The sequence below is a fragment of the Halichoerus grypus genome, chromosome 3, assembly GCF_964656455.1.
Source record: "Halichoerus grypus chromosome 3, mHalGry1.hap1.1, whole genome shotgun sequence".
NCBI lineage: Eukaryota > Metazoa > Chordata > Mammalia > Carnivora > Phocidae > Halichoerus > Halichoerus grypus.
The window spans coordinates 181,805,343-181,821,142 of NC_135714.1; the positions used below are offsets into that span (position 1 = coordinate 181,805,343).

A 15,800-nucleotide genomic window follows, 5' to 3' on the forward strand; every position below is an offset into this window, starting at 1 on the left:
AACTTCCTACTTGACATCACCACAAGGATATACAGGAGACATCTCATGCTTATCATGTCCACAAGTGAGCTTCTCGTATTCCTCCAAAACCTATAAGGAACAATTTCCTATTGCTGTTAATAGCAACTCTATCCTTTTTGTTACTCAGGTCAAGAACTCTGAGTTTCTCCTGATTACCGTCTTTCCCTCACACACTATGCTCACTGCGGTGAGAATATTTCTGTTGGCACTATCTCCAAAACATCTCCAGAATCCAATCACTTCTCTGCCATAGGCCTGGTCTAAGTCCCCCTCTCTCAGCTGGCTGAGTTGTAACAACCTTCTATTTGGCATTCTTGCTTCCAGCATAATCCCCTCAGAGTCCATGCAACATAGCAGCAGAGTGATCCTGTTAAAATATACCAGTTAGATATACCAGTCCTCTGCTCAGAATCTTCCAATGGCTCTTCATCTCACTCTAAGAAAAAGCTAAGTCTGTATAATGATCTAGAAGGCCATAAAAAATCTCTCCCAGTACTACTCTCCAACTTTCCAACCTCATCTTTTACTCTACTCCCCCTGGTTCACTCCACATGGCTCAAATGCCCTAATTATTAATTAGCTGCAACGACTGGGCATTAGACTGTACTAATAAGTGAAATACCTTCTGAAAAAATTAAAGGCCTACCAGTAACAAAATATTCTCCCACTTAAATTTAATTTCACATGTGACATCTTAACAAATCCAAACAACAATGAAAGACAAAATATTCCTGAGGGTTAAATGTCAAAATAAAAGAATCTTATGGATTCATAAGGCAGCTATCAGCTTTCAAAGACCTATATATTATTATGTGCCCAGAATATAAAAATTTAATTTCTAAATCTTTTTTTTTCCATTGAGCAAAAAAAATCATGATAACTATGTCTTAAGATTTAAATGCATTATTACACATAGTCAACCCCAGGGGAATTTTAGCATTTACATTTTAACACAAAACACACATTGCTCTCTTGAAAACGACTGCTGGATACAGGGGAACGCATTCCTTGATCTGACAGTGCTGAGAAAGCTTTGGAAGTTTAACCATTACCATACAGAATATATCCCAATCTTTGTAACACTGTTCATCTAAAAAGCATAAAATATAAAAATTCTTAATTTCTTAAGACTGTTGTTATTCCATTTTTATAAAGCACACACTTTGGGACATTCCTTAGATAAGATTTTAAGATGAGATTCCAAAATACCAATACTCCCTGGGACACCTGGGTGGCTCAGTCAGTTAAGCATCTGCCTTCGGCTCAGGTCATGATCCCAGGATTCTGGGATGGAGTCCCGCATGGATGCAGGGACTTGATCCCCTGCTTAGCAGGGAGTCTGCTTCTCCCTCTACCTCTGCCTACCCCCTGCTTGTGCTCTCTCACTCTCTCCCTGGCAAATAAATAAATCTTAAAAAAAAACAAAAACAAAATAGCAATATTCCAAATAATTATCTCTTCTCCTCTTGTTCTGTCTTTGGACAATATCTTGCAAATAAAATATAAAAAAGACTGCCAAAGACTGGTCCTAAAACTATTTGCCACAATCTTTTACTATCACACTTGTCACAAAATAATATATAGTAATTATTTATTTATCTCCTCTAATCTAACCTGAGCTCATGAGAACAGAGAATATGTCTTAATTTTATGTTTGAACGCCCAACACAGTACTTTATACTTAGTAGGGTATTAAAAAATGAAAGTTACTGTCAGCTTTTGATTTACATTACTAAAAGGGAACAGAGGACATGAAATTGATGAATTTGACTTTAAATTTGTATGAAAGATTTACACCAACATTTCAACACAGGCCTGAGTGATGTGTGATGCATTCTCTAGGAAAGAACAAAACCACAACTGTGAAGCCATGATGTAAGTCATCAGAAAGCTATCTACCCTCGTGATATATAGTGTATTTTGGTTTTCATTAAGATAAAGGCCCGGTTTGACCTCGATCAAATCCTCTGGAATTTTCCAGACTACAGTGACTAACTCATGCTGGTTTGCCCAAGATCTTCCTGGTCCCAGGAAACCCATTCATCCCAGGCAAACGGGGATGCTTGGCCACCCTACTCTAGCTTACTGCTGAATGAGTTTCCTGGTTCCTGGAGCTGTCCCAAGTCAGAAAATTGTGTGTGTGTCTGTATATGCGTGCCTACGTGCAAGCGCACACAGGCATTCTGAATAAAGAAAGACTTATTCCTCTGCCAAACTAGGAAAAGAATCCTATTAAAAGTTGGCTCAAGAGATAACAAAGGATACTTCTCTTTCCATTTAAACAATTCCTTTAAAAGATTCAAGTGCAGTCTTTCTCAGTCCATACAAGCTCCACATACTATTCAAGCTCTTCCTCCAGCCTCTTGCTCTTGCTACAGTTACAAAAATGGCTTCATCAGATAAAACCTTATGATCTTTTCAGCACTCGAACATGCATGTAAGCATCACCCAGATTCAACAATCATTAATTATTAAGACTTCGTGACACTGGCATCTGCCATCTCTTTTTCTATCTTTTATTTTTCCCACTCAAGTGTTCTGAAGCAAACTCAAGACACTGTTAACATCTTGCCCTTACATATTTCCACAGGTGTCTCTAAAAATTATGGGCATTTTCATTTAAAACCCCAAAGTTATTACATTTAACAAAAATAGTGGTAAATCCATCTAATACCCATATGAAGCACCTCTCCTAATTGTCTGAAAAACCTTCTAAAGTTGGTTCGCTGGACGTCAGGATCAATTCTTTTGGTTCTTGTGCCATTAAGTTTCCCTACATCTACAACGGTCTTCATCTCTCCTTTTTTCTTTTTTCATGATCCTGACTTGTTGAAGAGACCTTGTTAGTTGTTCCCTGTCCTGTGTGATGATTTCCCTTGTGCCTATTTCTATTTTCTGTGTTTCACATAAATTGGAACTTCCTCTTTCACGAGAAACTTCTTTAGCAAGAATACTTCATAGACAGTACTTCCTACAGCATTGTCTCAGGGGACATATTATGTCTGGATATCCTACTTTTCGTGGTAAGATTGCTGTGTACCACCAGTTTTGCAATTCCCACCTCTGTGACCTGTGAATTCCAGACATCATCCTTGTAATTTTCTTAACTTCCTGCCATCCTTTTATAAAGTACATATGAACAGAGGATCATTACACTTAAAAATTCCAATACTTATTTCCACTTTTTTATAAAAACATACTTCTCAGATATGGTTCCAAAAATGAGGTATTACATATGTATTTTCTCAGTTTTAACTGGTCTCAATTATCAGTTACCTTTACTCACCATTCCCTCCCCAATAGAATTCCCTTTTAAGGTATAAAAATAACGTATTCCCTCTAAAATAATATAAAGTAAAATGTTCTCTCTACTTCTTCCCCTAGCTCAACAAACTCCTTTCCTGAAGCTAACCACTGTTTATAGATGCACAAGTATCATTTGAAATTTTTTTCTATGTACATGAACATGTTTTTCTCAGTTCTTTTTGCTGTTGTTTTGGTCACACAAATGGATCATATTATACTCTTCTGCAATTTGCTTTTTTTCTCTTAAAGTATTAGTATATATAAGTTTATCTTATTCCTTGTATAGTATTTCCACTGTGTAGCTAGCTGTAGCATGATTATTTACTCATTGTCTAGAAGTCGACAGGTTGTTCCATCTCTGCTCTGGCTATCTTAACAAAAAACACCTCAAACTTATCATTTGGTTAAGACAGATCAGTATTTCCCTTCTACAAATAAAATACTATTATCAGCCATTAATATAAAATTCCCTGGAAAATATAATAACCACATAATCAGAGCTTATTAAGTTTCTTTCAGGCAGAGAGACGTGATTAATCTGCTTGCTAGGTATACCTAAGAACTTCTTTGAGACAGTGATACTTTAATCAAAATCAAAACAACTTGCAAGCTAGAGAATCAATATGGGCATGAGTCCATGGAAATACATATCACTGATGCCTGTCTTTTGAGGGAGATTTAAAGTAGTACCATAATGAAGATTAGACAATCTCCTTGAAGTTTCTCAATTCTTGGGCTTTTATAAAGAGAATTTAAAAAAGAAACTCTGGGGAATGAAAACTGATGAACCTAAGTAAAAACAAAACTTTTCTAAAAAGATATTTTATTCATACCTTTTTCAAAAACTAGGTCTCCTTTAACTTGTTTCTTCTACAGATTACACATTACTTGATCCTCCTTTAGTAATGTTTTCTTTTCGAATCTTTTTCTCTGGTCCCGGGCCTCATGATCAATGGTTCTCTAAAGCACAGTACCTCGAGCTAAATACATATATGGTTTCATCACAGTGGACTATATCAGGACTACTACTTTGCAATAATAGACATGATACCACTCCTAGAACCTAACAGTGTTTAACATATTAATGTTTTTAGTCACAGTCTCTGTAATAGGGGAAGTTAGCTGACAATCATACCAGTTTCCTCACCGAGTTATTTTCAGGCTAAAATGAAATAGAAGATATTTTGAAAATACAAAGTTGTTTATTGAAAATAATAGCTAAAATCTACTAGAGACTTTCTAGGTACCACGCACTTTTCAAAATGTACTATACGTATTGTATGTATTAATTTGTATTTACTCGTATTTACTTTACAAATCGATTACCAGAGCTAGAAACTACTGTAATCTCCATATAAAGGGGGAAACTGAGGAACAGGGAAATTAATACAGCAAGTTAATAGAGTCAGAGATCAAATCCAGACAGTCTGACCTCAGAATTCCCATTCTGCTTTCCTTCTTTTCCTCTGGCTGGCTGCTCAGGTTCTGGATAGCATGTTCAGAAATGGACTAGCACAGCTGAGTGGCAGGAAGAGTAACTCCTGGTGGGCAGGGATCACGTTGGTAGCTCTAGCTACCTCAGCACTGATCCATAGGGTACTATATGTGAAATCCCATGAATGATGAGAGTGTGACCATCCCACTGGATGAAGTCCTACTGAAATGTAGGACTTCTTAACAACAGTTTCCTAGAATAGTAAGTATTAGAGGACAAGAAAGAATAACAGGAAATTGAAACTGGACAAGACAATTTATCTGCGTCTTTCCTAGTGCAGGGTTTCTCTACATATCTCTAACAGATAGTCATTTGGTCTCTCGAACTGAACCCCTGCAGTTGCCTCAACTGCTTTTTCCAGAATAATTTCCTGAATACCTTCCTGGTCACCCTCTGGCTAGTCAATATATCTCCCTAATGTGTGCAACCTTAAGTTCAGCACTAAGTCAGATATGGTCTGATCCAAACCAGTGAGCTCTCATTTTTTTTTTTTTTTTAAATGTATTCAAGCAGAGCCAGATGGCAATCTGTCAGAGTCCTCATAGTGAAGGTTCCAACACTGCATTGGGAGGTTGGACTAACTGCCATTTAAATTCTCCTCCAAATAAGATTCTCTGAATTCTAGATAGGCTACATGAACAGAGGTAAATATGATTGATATTTTCCAGCCCCAGAGAGGATATTCTTCCAACGTAACACATGTCATCTTTAGGAAGGAAACTAAGGCATTTGAAATTTGGAGAATTTATGAAATATCTTATAACATAAAGTTTCTGTGCTTCAGCTGCCTTATACAGTAAAAATTTATTTTTAAATTGAGACTGTAAAGGACTATCTTTAAGTGTATGTATTGGGGAGAGAAGGAGAGGGGAAAGGAAAGGAGCATACAAGAAAGAACAAGAAATCCACAGAGGAATCTTTGTGAGAATAAAGTTCTGAATGCCAACTTAATTCAATTTTAACTTAACGTTCTCATCATGGAAACTCCAAGGGGATTCTTCAACAGCCAGAAATTTGTTTTTCTCTTTTCCAGCCTCAGATTCAGCAGAACTGAAATGCATGCATGAAAATGAGTTTCTAGCTTCCTCTCACTGGGATTGTATGGGAGGGGGGAAAAAGAATGCTTAGCACTCTCAGAAGGTGCAACATGAATTCTGCATTGTTTAATGAGAAACATCTAGCAGACTTTATGGAAGCCAGGTTTCGTGTCTGATACTAACCTGATGCTTTATACCTTAAGCAGCAAAGTTTTCACACTACTCATATCTTGCAGGAATTCCTTTGTATAATTAATATTCACAATCTCAGGTTTTAAAATCTAAACATCAAAGATTTTAACTAACATTCAACAGATAGTTGACTTATTCTTGAAACAGGTCACAAGTTACATTGATTGGCAACTAAAGATTATTTATGAGGGAATCATTCCGTGTTAGATCATTAAATAGTCATTTTAACTGTGCGAACTGGGAGAAATTCCTGTAGCTGATTTTAATGTTGTTAAGAGCTCTAGGACTTGGGAGATATGCTATCACCTCAAAGTGCCTTCAATGATAAAGTCCTTGTTGTTTCTGAGCTTGTGTATGCGAATTTGGCAGCTAAAACTAGCCAAGAGCAGAGAGCCTAGTTCTGTTCCCTGCCCAAAGCCCCTTCCCCAATTCTAAGAGGTACTGAACCCTCTCTGAAACTAGGAGATTACTTCAGTGGGCATTTTTACAGTATTCAGAGTAGGGTATTATCATGTTACTATCTTCATAAACGGAAAATCAATATATGAAACGTTTTATATTTAGAGTTTGTCTATTTTCAAATTTCCTAATTTGGCTACCCAAATATGCATTTCAAATAATTACGCATGGCATTCATAGTGTTGTTTCTGAAGTTTTACTACTGATCCTATTCTTAGTAGAGAAAGACATTTTCTTATTAGTCACTGAAAACAATCTTTCTAAAAAAAGAATATTATGGGAATTTTTGATTTTTTTTTTTATATTTTTGAAATTTTCCTTTATAATTCTAATTTAATTGAGCAAGTAAGTAAATGGATGAATATGCACAGTGGGGAGGGAAGCAGGCTTCCTGAGCAGTTATTAGAAAAGAAATATTTTTTTAAAAGGTAGTGATACGAAAATAACCAGGTGTTATAGACTGAGTGTTTTGTGTCCATGCCCACCCTGGCAAATTCATATGTTGAAGCCCTAACCCTAATACGGTGGTACTCGGAGACAGGACCTTAAGGAGGTAGGTAGGGTTAGATAAGGTCATGAAGTGCGGGCCTCATGATGGGGTTAGTGCCCTTATAAAGAACAGACATCCAAGAGCTTGCTTTCTCTCTCAGCAAGAAGGGAACTCTCCACAAGCCAGGAGAGCCTCTCATGAGACACTGACCATGCTGAAACCTTGATCTTGGCCTTCCCAGCCTCCAGAACTGAGAAATAAATTTCTGTTGTTTAAGCCACCCAATCTATGGTATGGCAACCTGAGCTGGGATACCAGGTAACTGGTACAAAATGAATTAAGAAATTAACAGTTTATATTGGTTTTGTATTATGGCCAGACCACAGTTCCTAATAATGCTCATTCAAAGCTATAGATGATCTCAAAGTTCTTAAGTCCATAATTAACTCTTCCCTTTCTGCTGCTTCTCATCAGGCCAGAAGTTTCTGAAATCAGACTTCTCTTTGTCCCTAAGCAAGCCTTTTTACCCATTTAGGTTCACCCTTCACTAAAAGGATTTAAGAACTTTTTTTGAATACTTTACTGTTACCTGATGTTAATCCAACAGTTTAAACCAAAGAGATCATATCAAATCATAATCATTATCGGGCTATTTTTAAATATCTTCATCAGGCAGTAATTGATACATGAAAATATGTGAATAACACTGCCCACCATCCCACTCAACCACAGAACTTGGACATGGGCAACACCCTGGAAGCTACTTTGTGTGTTTCTTCCACATCCTCTACCCTTGCCACTCTATCAGATGGATGTTTTTCAAGTGAATGTTGCAGCTCTAATCTACTCTACCCTATAACATTTGGTTTACTTGTAGAGGCAGAAAGAGCACTTTAAACTTAGATTCTTGCCATTTTAAGAATACACTTAAGTGTCACTTTTGTAACCAGGCTTCTAAATCAAATTTTAGCAACGAATCATACTCACAGAAAAATGATTTAGTACTCACTCCTTTTCTATCCCTCACCTAGTAACTAGTCTAATGTTGACAACTGCGGGAAACACGCTTTTTGGATATGGATGTAGGAGAAACCAAAGTTAGGAGGAGGGTGGCTAAGCAGAGCTAAAATGAACTCCTGTTTTACCACCTGCTTTTTGACACAGGTCCCTTTCTACTAAAAATTCTTTTCTCAAAGAGAGAAACAGAGCATAGTTGGCATGGGTACTAATTACCCTCACCAGCAGAAATGTCATGCTTGACAAAATAGAGACTGTTTTAGTAGAAGCGATTCCCTAATGAAAAATAAAAAAGACATTTTCAAGCCCTTATTGTTACAAAACGAATATACACAAGCATAAAGATTTTATACAATATATTCCATCATAAGTAGGCAAGAAAACTTGCTCTAAGGGATTTCTGCATTACAGTAAGACATGCACAGCTCAGCAAGATGTACTTTAAAGAAGCGATTAGGTTAGATATATAATTAAACGTAAAATACTTAAAGAGTTCCCTAATACAGACTTATGGCATTTTGACCTTCCTGTAATCCCAAGTAACATCTGAACTATGGTCCACAGAAGTTGGAAATTAAAAAATGGGATAACTTTTCATCTACCAAGATTTGCCAAGAACAGAAGAGGATGATAAAAGCCACTAAAGCCTATAGAGAGCCTGGCATGGGCCCTGAGGTAAAGCTAACACTTTCTTAAAGGGAAATAAGGCTCTATGGAAACTTTATTCCAGATTCCAGGAGTGTCTTATCTAGTGTGACTCCACACAACCTCACATAATCTAATTCTGTATGACTGGTAATTGCTACTAACTCTAATGAGAAATAAATAAAAAAATATATTACAATCCTAAAATGCTGGAGTTTAAAGGTATTTTAGAGGTCATATGGCCCAAATCCTTCATTTTATGGGCTAAAAAATGGAGAACTCAGGGGTGCTTGGGTGGCTCAGTCAGTTAAGTATCTGACTCTTAATTTCGGCTAGGTCATGATCTCAGGGACATGAGATTGAGCCCTGAGTTGGGCTCCGTGCTCACCCAGAGTCTGCTTGAGATTCTCTCTCTCCCTCTCCCTCTGCCCTATCCCCAGCTCACGTTCTTTCTCAGAAAGAAAGAAAGAAAGAAAGAAAGAAAGAAAGAAAGAAAGAGAGGAAGGAAGGATGGAAAGAATCTTTAAAAAAAAATGGAGAACTCAGAGATATGACAAAACTTGCCTAGTAATAATTTTAACTTAAAACTTGGTCTTCTAGCTTCAAACTCTTACTTTTTCCCATAATACTATGAGCGCCACCCCCCAAAAATGCACATTAAATTAATGTTTGCATTCCAAGAGGGAAAAGAATCTTAAAATGAAAGATATAAATTCAAAATAATTAAACATATCTAAAGAAATAAATATATTTGGAGATTTATCTTTAAATCTTCACTTAACTCATCCTCACAGCTCTGAAAGAGCCATTTTTAGTAATCCTCTTGAGAAAAGATATAATCTTTCCTGCCCAAAAGATAATAAGCATTGAGTCATATTTTCTTATAGTAGGAGTATTTCAATTATCTTTATTAGATAACAAAACACCCCAAACTGGTGGCTTACCTGGGTGGTTCTTCTACTCTACGTGGTATGGGCTAGGGTGCTAGGGATGACTGATGTCATCTGGAGGCTAAACAGGGAACTCAGTTGAGGGTACAATGTCTGGGATGCCTGGACAGTTATTTAGAGACTTAACTGAGCTCAGGTGGGTCTCTGGCTAGAGGCCTCCATGTGGTTGCTTGGGCTGCCTTATGGCATGGCAGCTGGGTTCAATGAGAGAGCATTACAAAAGCACTAAACTGGCAGCTGCCAGGCCAATTCAGGGGCTAGTCCCGAAAGTGGCCTAGCACCACTTCTGCTTTATTTTATTCATCAAAGCAGTCCCAGGCTTAGCTTAAAGTCAGTGTAAGAAGGAACTAGACCAAAGCATAAAATAATGAGAGGCATGGTTTCATTTGAGAGGTCTTCAAAGTAACGCTCTACCACATAATGGCTGTTTAAACCCTGGTCAAACATGATATTTGGTGGAGACTCACACTGAGGGAGGGAGCTGTTAACCAAGAGTACTGAGAAATTCTATATTACAATAAACAAATGTATATAACCCTAAAATTCAAATATAAATGCAAAATGAAGTTCACTAATCTTATATATTCTTTGTGCTTCACTGGATGTGTTTATGGAATTCAAATGAATACTGTGGCATTATTTTCAGCCAGATATTAATTTTTAATAAATATAGGCTTAAAATGGTTATATATATATATATATATATATATATATATATATATATATATCTCACTCAAAAACAGGTTTCTGAATTTATAAACTGTTAATATAAACAAATTTATTTATTAAATGTGATGTTTTGCGAGGGTGGTGAACACCAAGCTCCAAAAGAACTAATTCAATTATGTGCTTTATAGACCCCCTGGTAACATACCTTTTATCCGAATGATATCTGAGACTGAGCTTGGATAATAAAAGACAATTTCCATGGTGAAGTGGGGAATGTTGGAGTACTCAAAACTATATATATGTCCATTCTAAATATGTCCAAAGGCTTCAAAAACATGTATCAAAGGAGCAGGGATCTAATTTACTGAGGTTCTACTATGTGTGACAATGGTATACAGTAATCACATTATTTCACTTCATCCTCTCAAATACCTTGTATAAGGAGTATGATTATCTCCATTTACAAATGAATGCATTGAAAACTGTAGAGCCATGGTCACACACTTAGAAAGTGGAACAGCAGAGAATAGAACCCAGTCTGTCTGACCTCTGAGTCTATTTGCTCTTTCAACTAAATAATTCTTTTATGGGTATCTTCAATGGGTGGCACTAAATTCTACTTTATTTCTCATTGATTTCTATTAAAAAATAGTTTTCAAACACTTTCCTGTTTCCAGAATCTTATTCATTATTAACTGTTTTACGGAAGCAAACATTTATACAGTAGAAATCTGACATTTAAAGATACCCTTCAGTTAATGTTTCTGAGTTTAAATCATGCTCCTCCAACTGCCCGTTCATCTAAATTTGTCGTTTCTCAGAGAAGAGAATCCATGTCTAAATACTAATGCTTTAAAGTGGCCCCCCCCCCAAAAAAAAAAAACAACCAAAAACGCCTTCAATCTACTGTATAATTATATCACAGCAAAAGGAATCATACATTTTTTAGAGCATTAGCTTACACGTACAGGATAATGTCTTCATCATTCTATCAGGTGTTGAGCTCCCTGTGAACCAATACCTAAACACATATTTATCTCCCATAACACTTAGCACAGTGACCTATACACCATAACTGAGTGCTGGCTGAATGAATGAAAAGAGCAAAAAGAAACCTGAAATACCAGAAATCACACTATCACTTTATAAAAATAAACTACTAACCAAATATTCGTTACTTTCATTATTTGGTGACAATCATAGTGAGAGGCACAGTACACGCATGCAAAGATATGTATTCCTACTTAGGAATATGTACAGTAACGCCCAACTCCAATCTATTCCCTTGTTATAAGGAGGGGACAGACGTAGGACATTTATTTTGGAAGGGGATAAAGGCAGCCAAGAAAGGGAAATGACACAAGAGGGACCAAAAAGAACTCCCAAGTGAGTTGAGTATTGGAATAATTTGAGATGTATTCAAATATTTTTTTGTTCATTGTATAAAGGTATTCTTATGAAAATTAATATTGAAAAACAAGAAACCACTACCACCTTAAAGTTACATATCAAACAATTATTTGGCTGATTGCTAATAAAACATCTGATCAAAACACGCTAAAGGGAGAATAAAGGACAACAAATCTAAGTTTGAAAACATAGGAAAAAAGAATTCTAGAAAGGGAACAATCTGTTTGAAAGATCTAGTTGCATTTCACTGCAATTCAAAATAAGGAATCACAGAATGTTATGTATAATCATAATGGGTAGGTGATTGAAGAATAAATTATATCTATGCCCCTATGTTTCTAAAGTGGCCGTCATTTAAATGTGTATATGAGTAAACAAAAGTGGTATTTTAGAACAAAATATTATAACAAAATTTTGTCTTTGCTCTTCGGGGTGAAAAAACAATAGGAAATTTCTCGAGCAGCCAAGCTCAACTTTGATGTACATGTAAAATAAAAGCATAAATAACAACATTCATTTCTTAAAACCTTATTACTTCACTATTTTCAGAATTTTACAGGTTAGAAAAACAAATGTTTGTGGGAAATAAAAACATTAACCACTCATATATTACCTAATTAGATAATCACCAAGTCACAGTATAGAATTAAGAGACTATTTAAAAGTTACATTGTCATTGTATAATCCCATGGATTGCATTGAAAAGGAATGCTGCAGTCTAAAACCCCCACATATATTAAGGCAAATTCTGCACCTACTAGTTAACGTATAAGGAACATTTCTTTTCTAAAAACATTACGAAATTGACATTTCCCTGGGCTTTTTTAAAATTTACAAATCAGGAATCATAGTAAAAACAGAGACAGGCAAGGATTCACTTAAGTATTAACACAGTCATTTAGAAACCCTCTAAAATTAAGTTTGATTCTGCACTGTGTTCTAAAAATGCAAATTTAAGAAATAAGACTTTATATACCTAACTTACTATATATGTAAAGTACCTTTATCCTCAATATACAACTGACTTCCTAATTCTAGATAAACACATGCAAATGGCCTGAAAAAATACTAAATACGTAAGACAGACTTGTAATTTCACAGCTAGATTTGCTTACACATTTTCTTGACACCAATAGCAAGAAAACAAAAGATACTGTCATAACTAAGGGATCTTACCCCAGTCCCCATTAGCACCCAGAATATTTACCACTTTGTGGCTTTACTGTAGCTGGCACATTTAATAAGAAATACTCTGTGCCATAAACAAAGGTAATACCTAAATATGAATGTAATTCAATTTTAATTATGGAATTTTATTTCATTTTGCATACTGATGCACAATTGTGAATGATTTTTTATGTTCTATGCATAGCACCAAAACCTAATAAATGCTTAAGTCTTATTTCCTTTTTCTATCTAATTTGAGCAAATTAATAATCTAAAAAAGCCTAAGAACACATTTTGGAGAATTACTGCATTATATATGTTATGAATCCTATAGTACAATATTAATATATGAAACATGTTCTTAAAAATGTTCTCTACAATATATAATTTTCCTTCATCATATAATAACTCAAAAATAAATTAGTAAAATAATACTAGTAATAACATATAATAACAGAAAATATAAAGTCTCTTATTCACATACTTCTGAGTTAATTTTCTAAATGGAAAAGAGCACAGATGATTCTTCACTCAGAGGATAAAATTATGTTTATTAGGGAGCATATGCATATCCTAAGATTCTGCTACCTGCAAGGTGCCGGGCTTGGTCCAGTGCAAAATACAAAGAGCTAATGGATGAACAGAGGAAAAATCTCTGTGGTAAATGCCATAGAGTAATACAGAAAAGGAGCCATAGGAGTCTGGGTAAGGAATACACTGGTTCCGGCTAAAGGAATGAGGGAAGTATATCCTCCTTTGGGGAGAAGGAAAAATAAAGGGAGTTCTATATAGTTATGTAGGGAGTGAGGGAGGGAGAAGAGGTAATTTGTTAATTATCAGTGTTCATGCTCCTTAATTATTATGATTTCCTGAGCTACAAATGGGGCTGGCGAGGTATAAGGGTGAGGAGGGGAGAATGAGGCTGGGATGGAAATCGACTCCTGCTACAGTAATCTCACAAAAATTCTGTAATATTAAGGTGACTAAGAAAACCTGAAGTCAGCTGGGCTCTAGACAAGCTCTATATAAAGATACAGCTACACTTACTATGGTTAAGAAGGCCCTTTTCTGCACCGTGATAAAAGTCACTTTATCTACTGAGAGGATCCAAACAGAATCTGGAGCTCAAAGTAACTCAAGAATGTTAAAATCCCCAAAGCAACTTCAAAATCGAAGGAAAAAAAAGGAGCAGTTATCATTTAACAACATCTCCCAAAAGTCATCAATAATACTGAGTAAATCTTTGCTACTTTATAGCTTGAAATATACATAATTTAAACTTTCATTAAAGTAGAAGTCTTTCCCCCAAATTATCCAGAGAAACTGAATGCTCACTAGGCCACATGATACTTCACGATATACGAGCCAGCTATAATAACAAATAACATATATTCTTAGGGGAGGATTCAATTCGTTGCCACTATTAAATGTGTTTCACTGGAATGGGAAAAAAGCGTGAAGGCACTATAAAGACATTGTATCTAAGGGGTGTACCATCCATCCTGACATTTTCCAGAGCACATTTTCACTATAAATAATTTCAAAGAAACTAATTCTTTAAATGTTAGGCACAAAATGATTTTCCTCAATATTTACAGTGTAACTTAATAAATATTTTATGTTTTTAAAATGCAGTATCTATCCTTAAACATTAAGATATGAGCTGTCATTTTTAAAAAGACTTTACAGTACAGAGTGCTTTGTTTTTTAGTATCTATTAGGTAAATCACTGCGAAACTTTGCAGTCAATTACCAGACGCTGTGACGGGTTACATTTCAGCCTATAATCAGCAAGAATACAAAGCACATAACGAAGATGCCAGCTGTACATTTTATAAATACACCTTACATTTCTAACAACTGTAAATTAATGCAGAATATTTCTCTCTAATCTATTTTTTCAATATACCATGATAAAAACTTAGCCAATTAAATAAACAATAAACAAAAAAGCTGGACTGTTACATATCTAAAAAATTGTTAGCATTTTCTCAGCTCTAAATGGAAAAAAGTGTTGGTATCTAGCAAACAAATCTCCCTCTGCCAAACAGGAAATAAAAAATGCAAATACCCTAACAAAGACGGGTAAAAATAGGACATAAACAAATATTTCCAATTTCCACGATCATACACGGAAAATAATATATGTTGTTATAATTTTAATCACCGACAAAGCTGCAGTTCCATTTAACAAACAACTTTCAGTGTCTGACATTTAAGAGAAAAGGCTTAAAATCCATGCTTCACCAGCTCTGTGAATATGTCACAACTGCCAATAACAGATGCAGCTGCATTTCATTTTATGGTCAAAAGATGCCAGTAAAAATACAGTTATATAGACATATATGTGTGTATATATATACATATATCTATGCCAACTTCAAAAATTTTCAGTATAAAGCAAGAAGAAATTGTTGAAGGAGGATATTATATTTTAAATAACTTACCTTTCGCCCATCACTTGCATGGCAATTCACATTTAGAGGAGTCAGTAAAGCCATTAGTTTTTCTTCATTACCACTCCTGTAAAAAGGTAGTGAGTCAATTCCTATAAAATTACAGAGCTTCTTATGAATATTTATGGTTATTTTTCAGGAGAGTGGAAAATAATATGGGTTTGCTTTGATTTCTTGTATATGGTTCTCAATGAATCTCTTTTGGTATAGTCAATTAAATTAATATATTCCCAATTAATTCCTGTTAATCATCATACAGTGGTACATCTTGGGTAATGTAGCTTTCTACATTTTCATTTGTTTTATTTACCTGCATCTAGTCACCTTCTTAATTACAAACAAACTTTATTCTGGTAAGTGATCTAAAACACTGGACTTAAAAATACATAACAAAATGATGAAAAAAAGCTAATTAATTAAATTATAAATGACCAAGAACAAAAGAATATGGATGAGAATTTTAACATTTACTTTATGCCCCCCATT

At 35.3% G+C, this 15,800-nt stretch overlaps 1 protein-coding gene across 1 annotated transcript in view; it reads right to left on the reverse strand.

The window, feature by feature from the left end:
- Nucleotides 1–15,800, reverse strand: part of TNKS (tankyrase) — a 194,122-nt gene that overhangs the window by 68,664 nt on the left and 109,658 nt on the right. Inside the window, exon 5 of the mRNA XM_078069664.1 lies at nucleotides 15,306–15,381. Coding sequence (XP_077925790.1) covers nucleotides 15,306–15,381 — 76 coding nt within the window. The remainder of the gene's footprint in view (nucleotides 1–15,305; nucleotides 15,382–15,800) is intronic.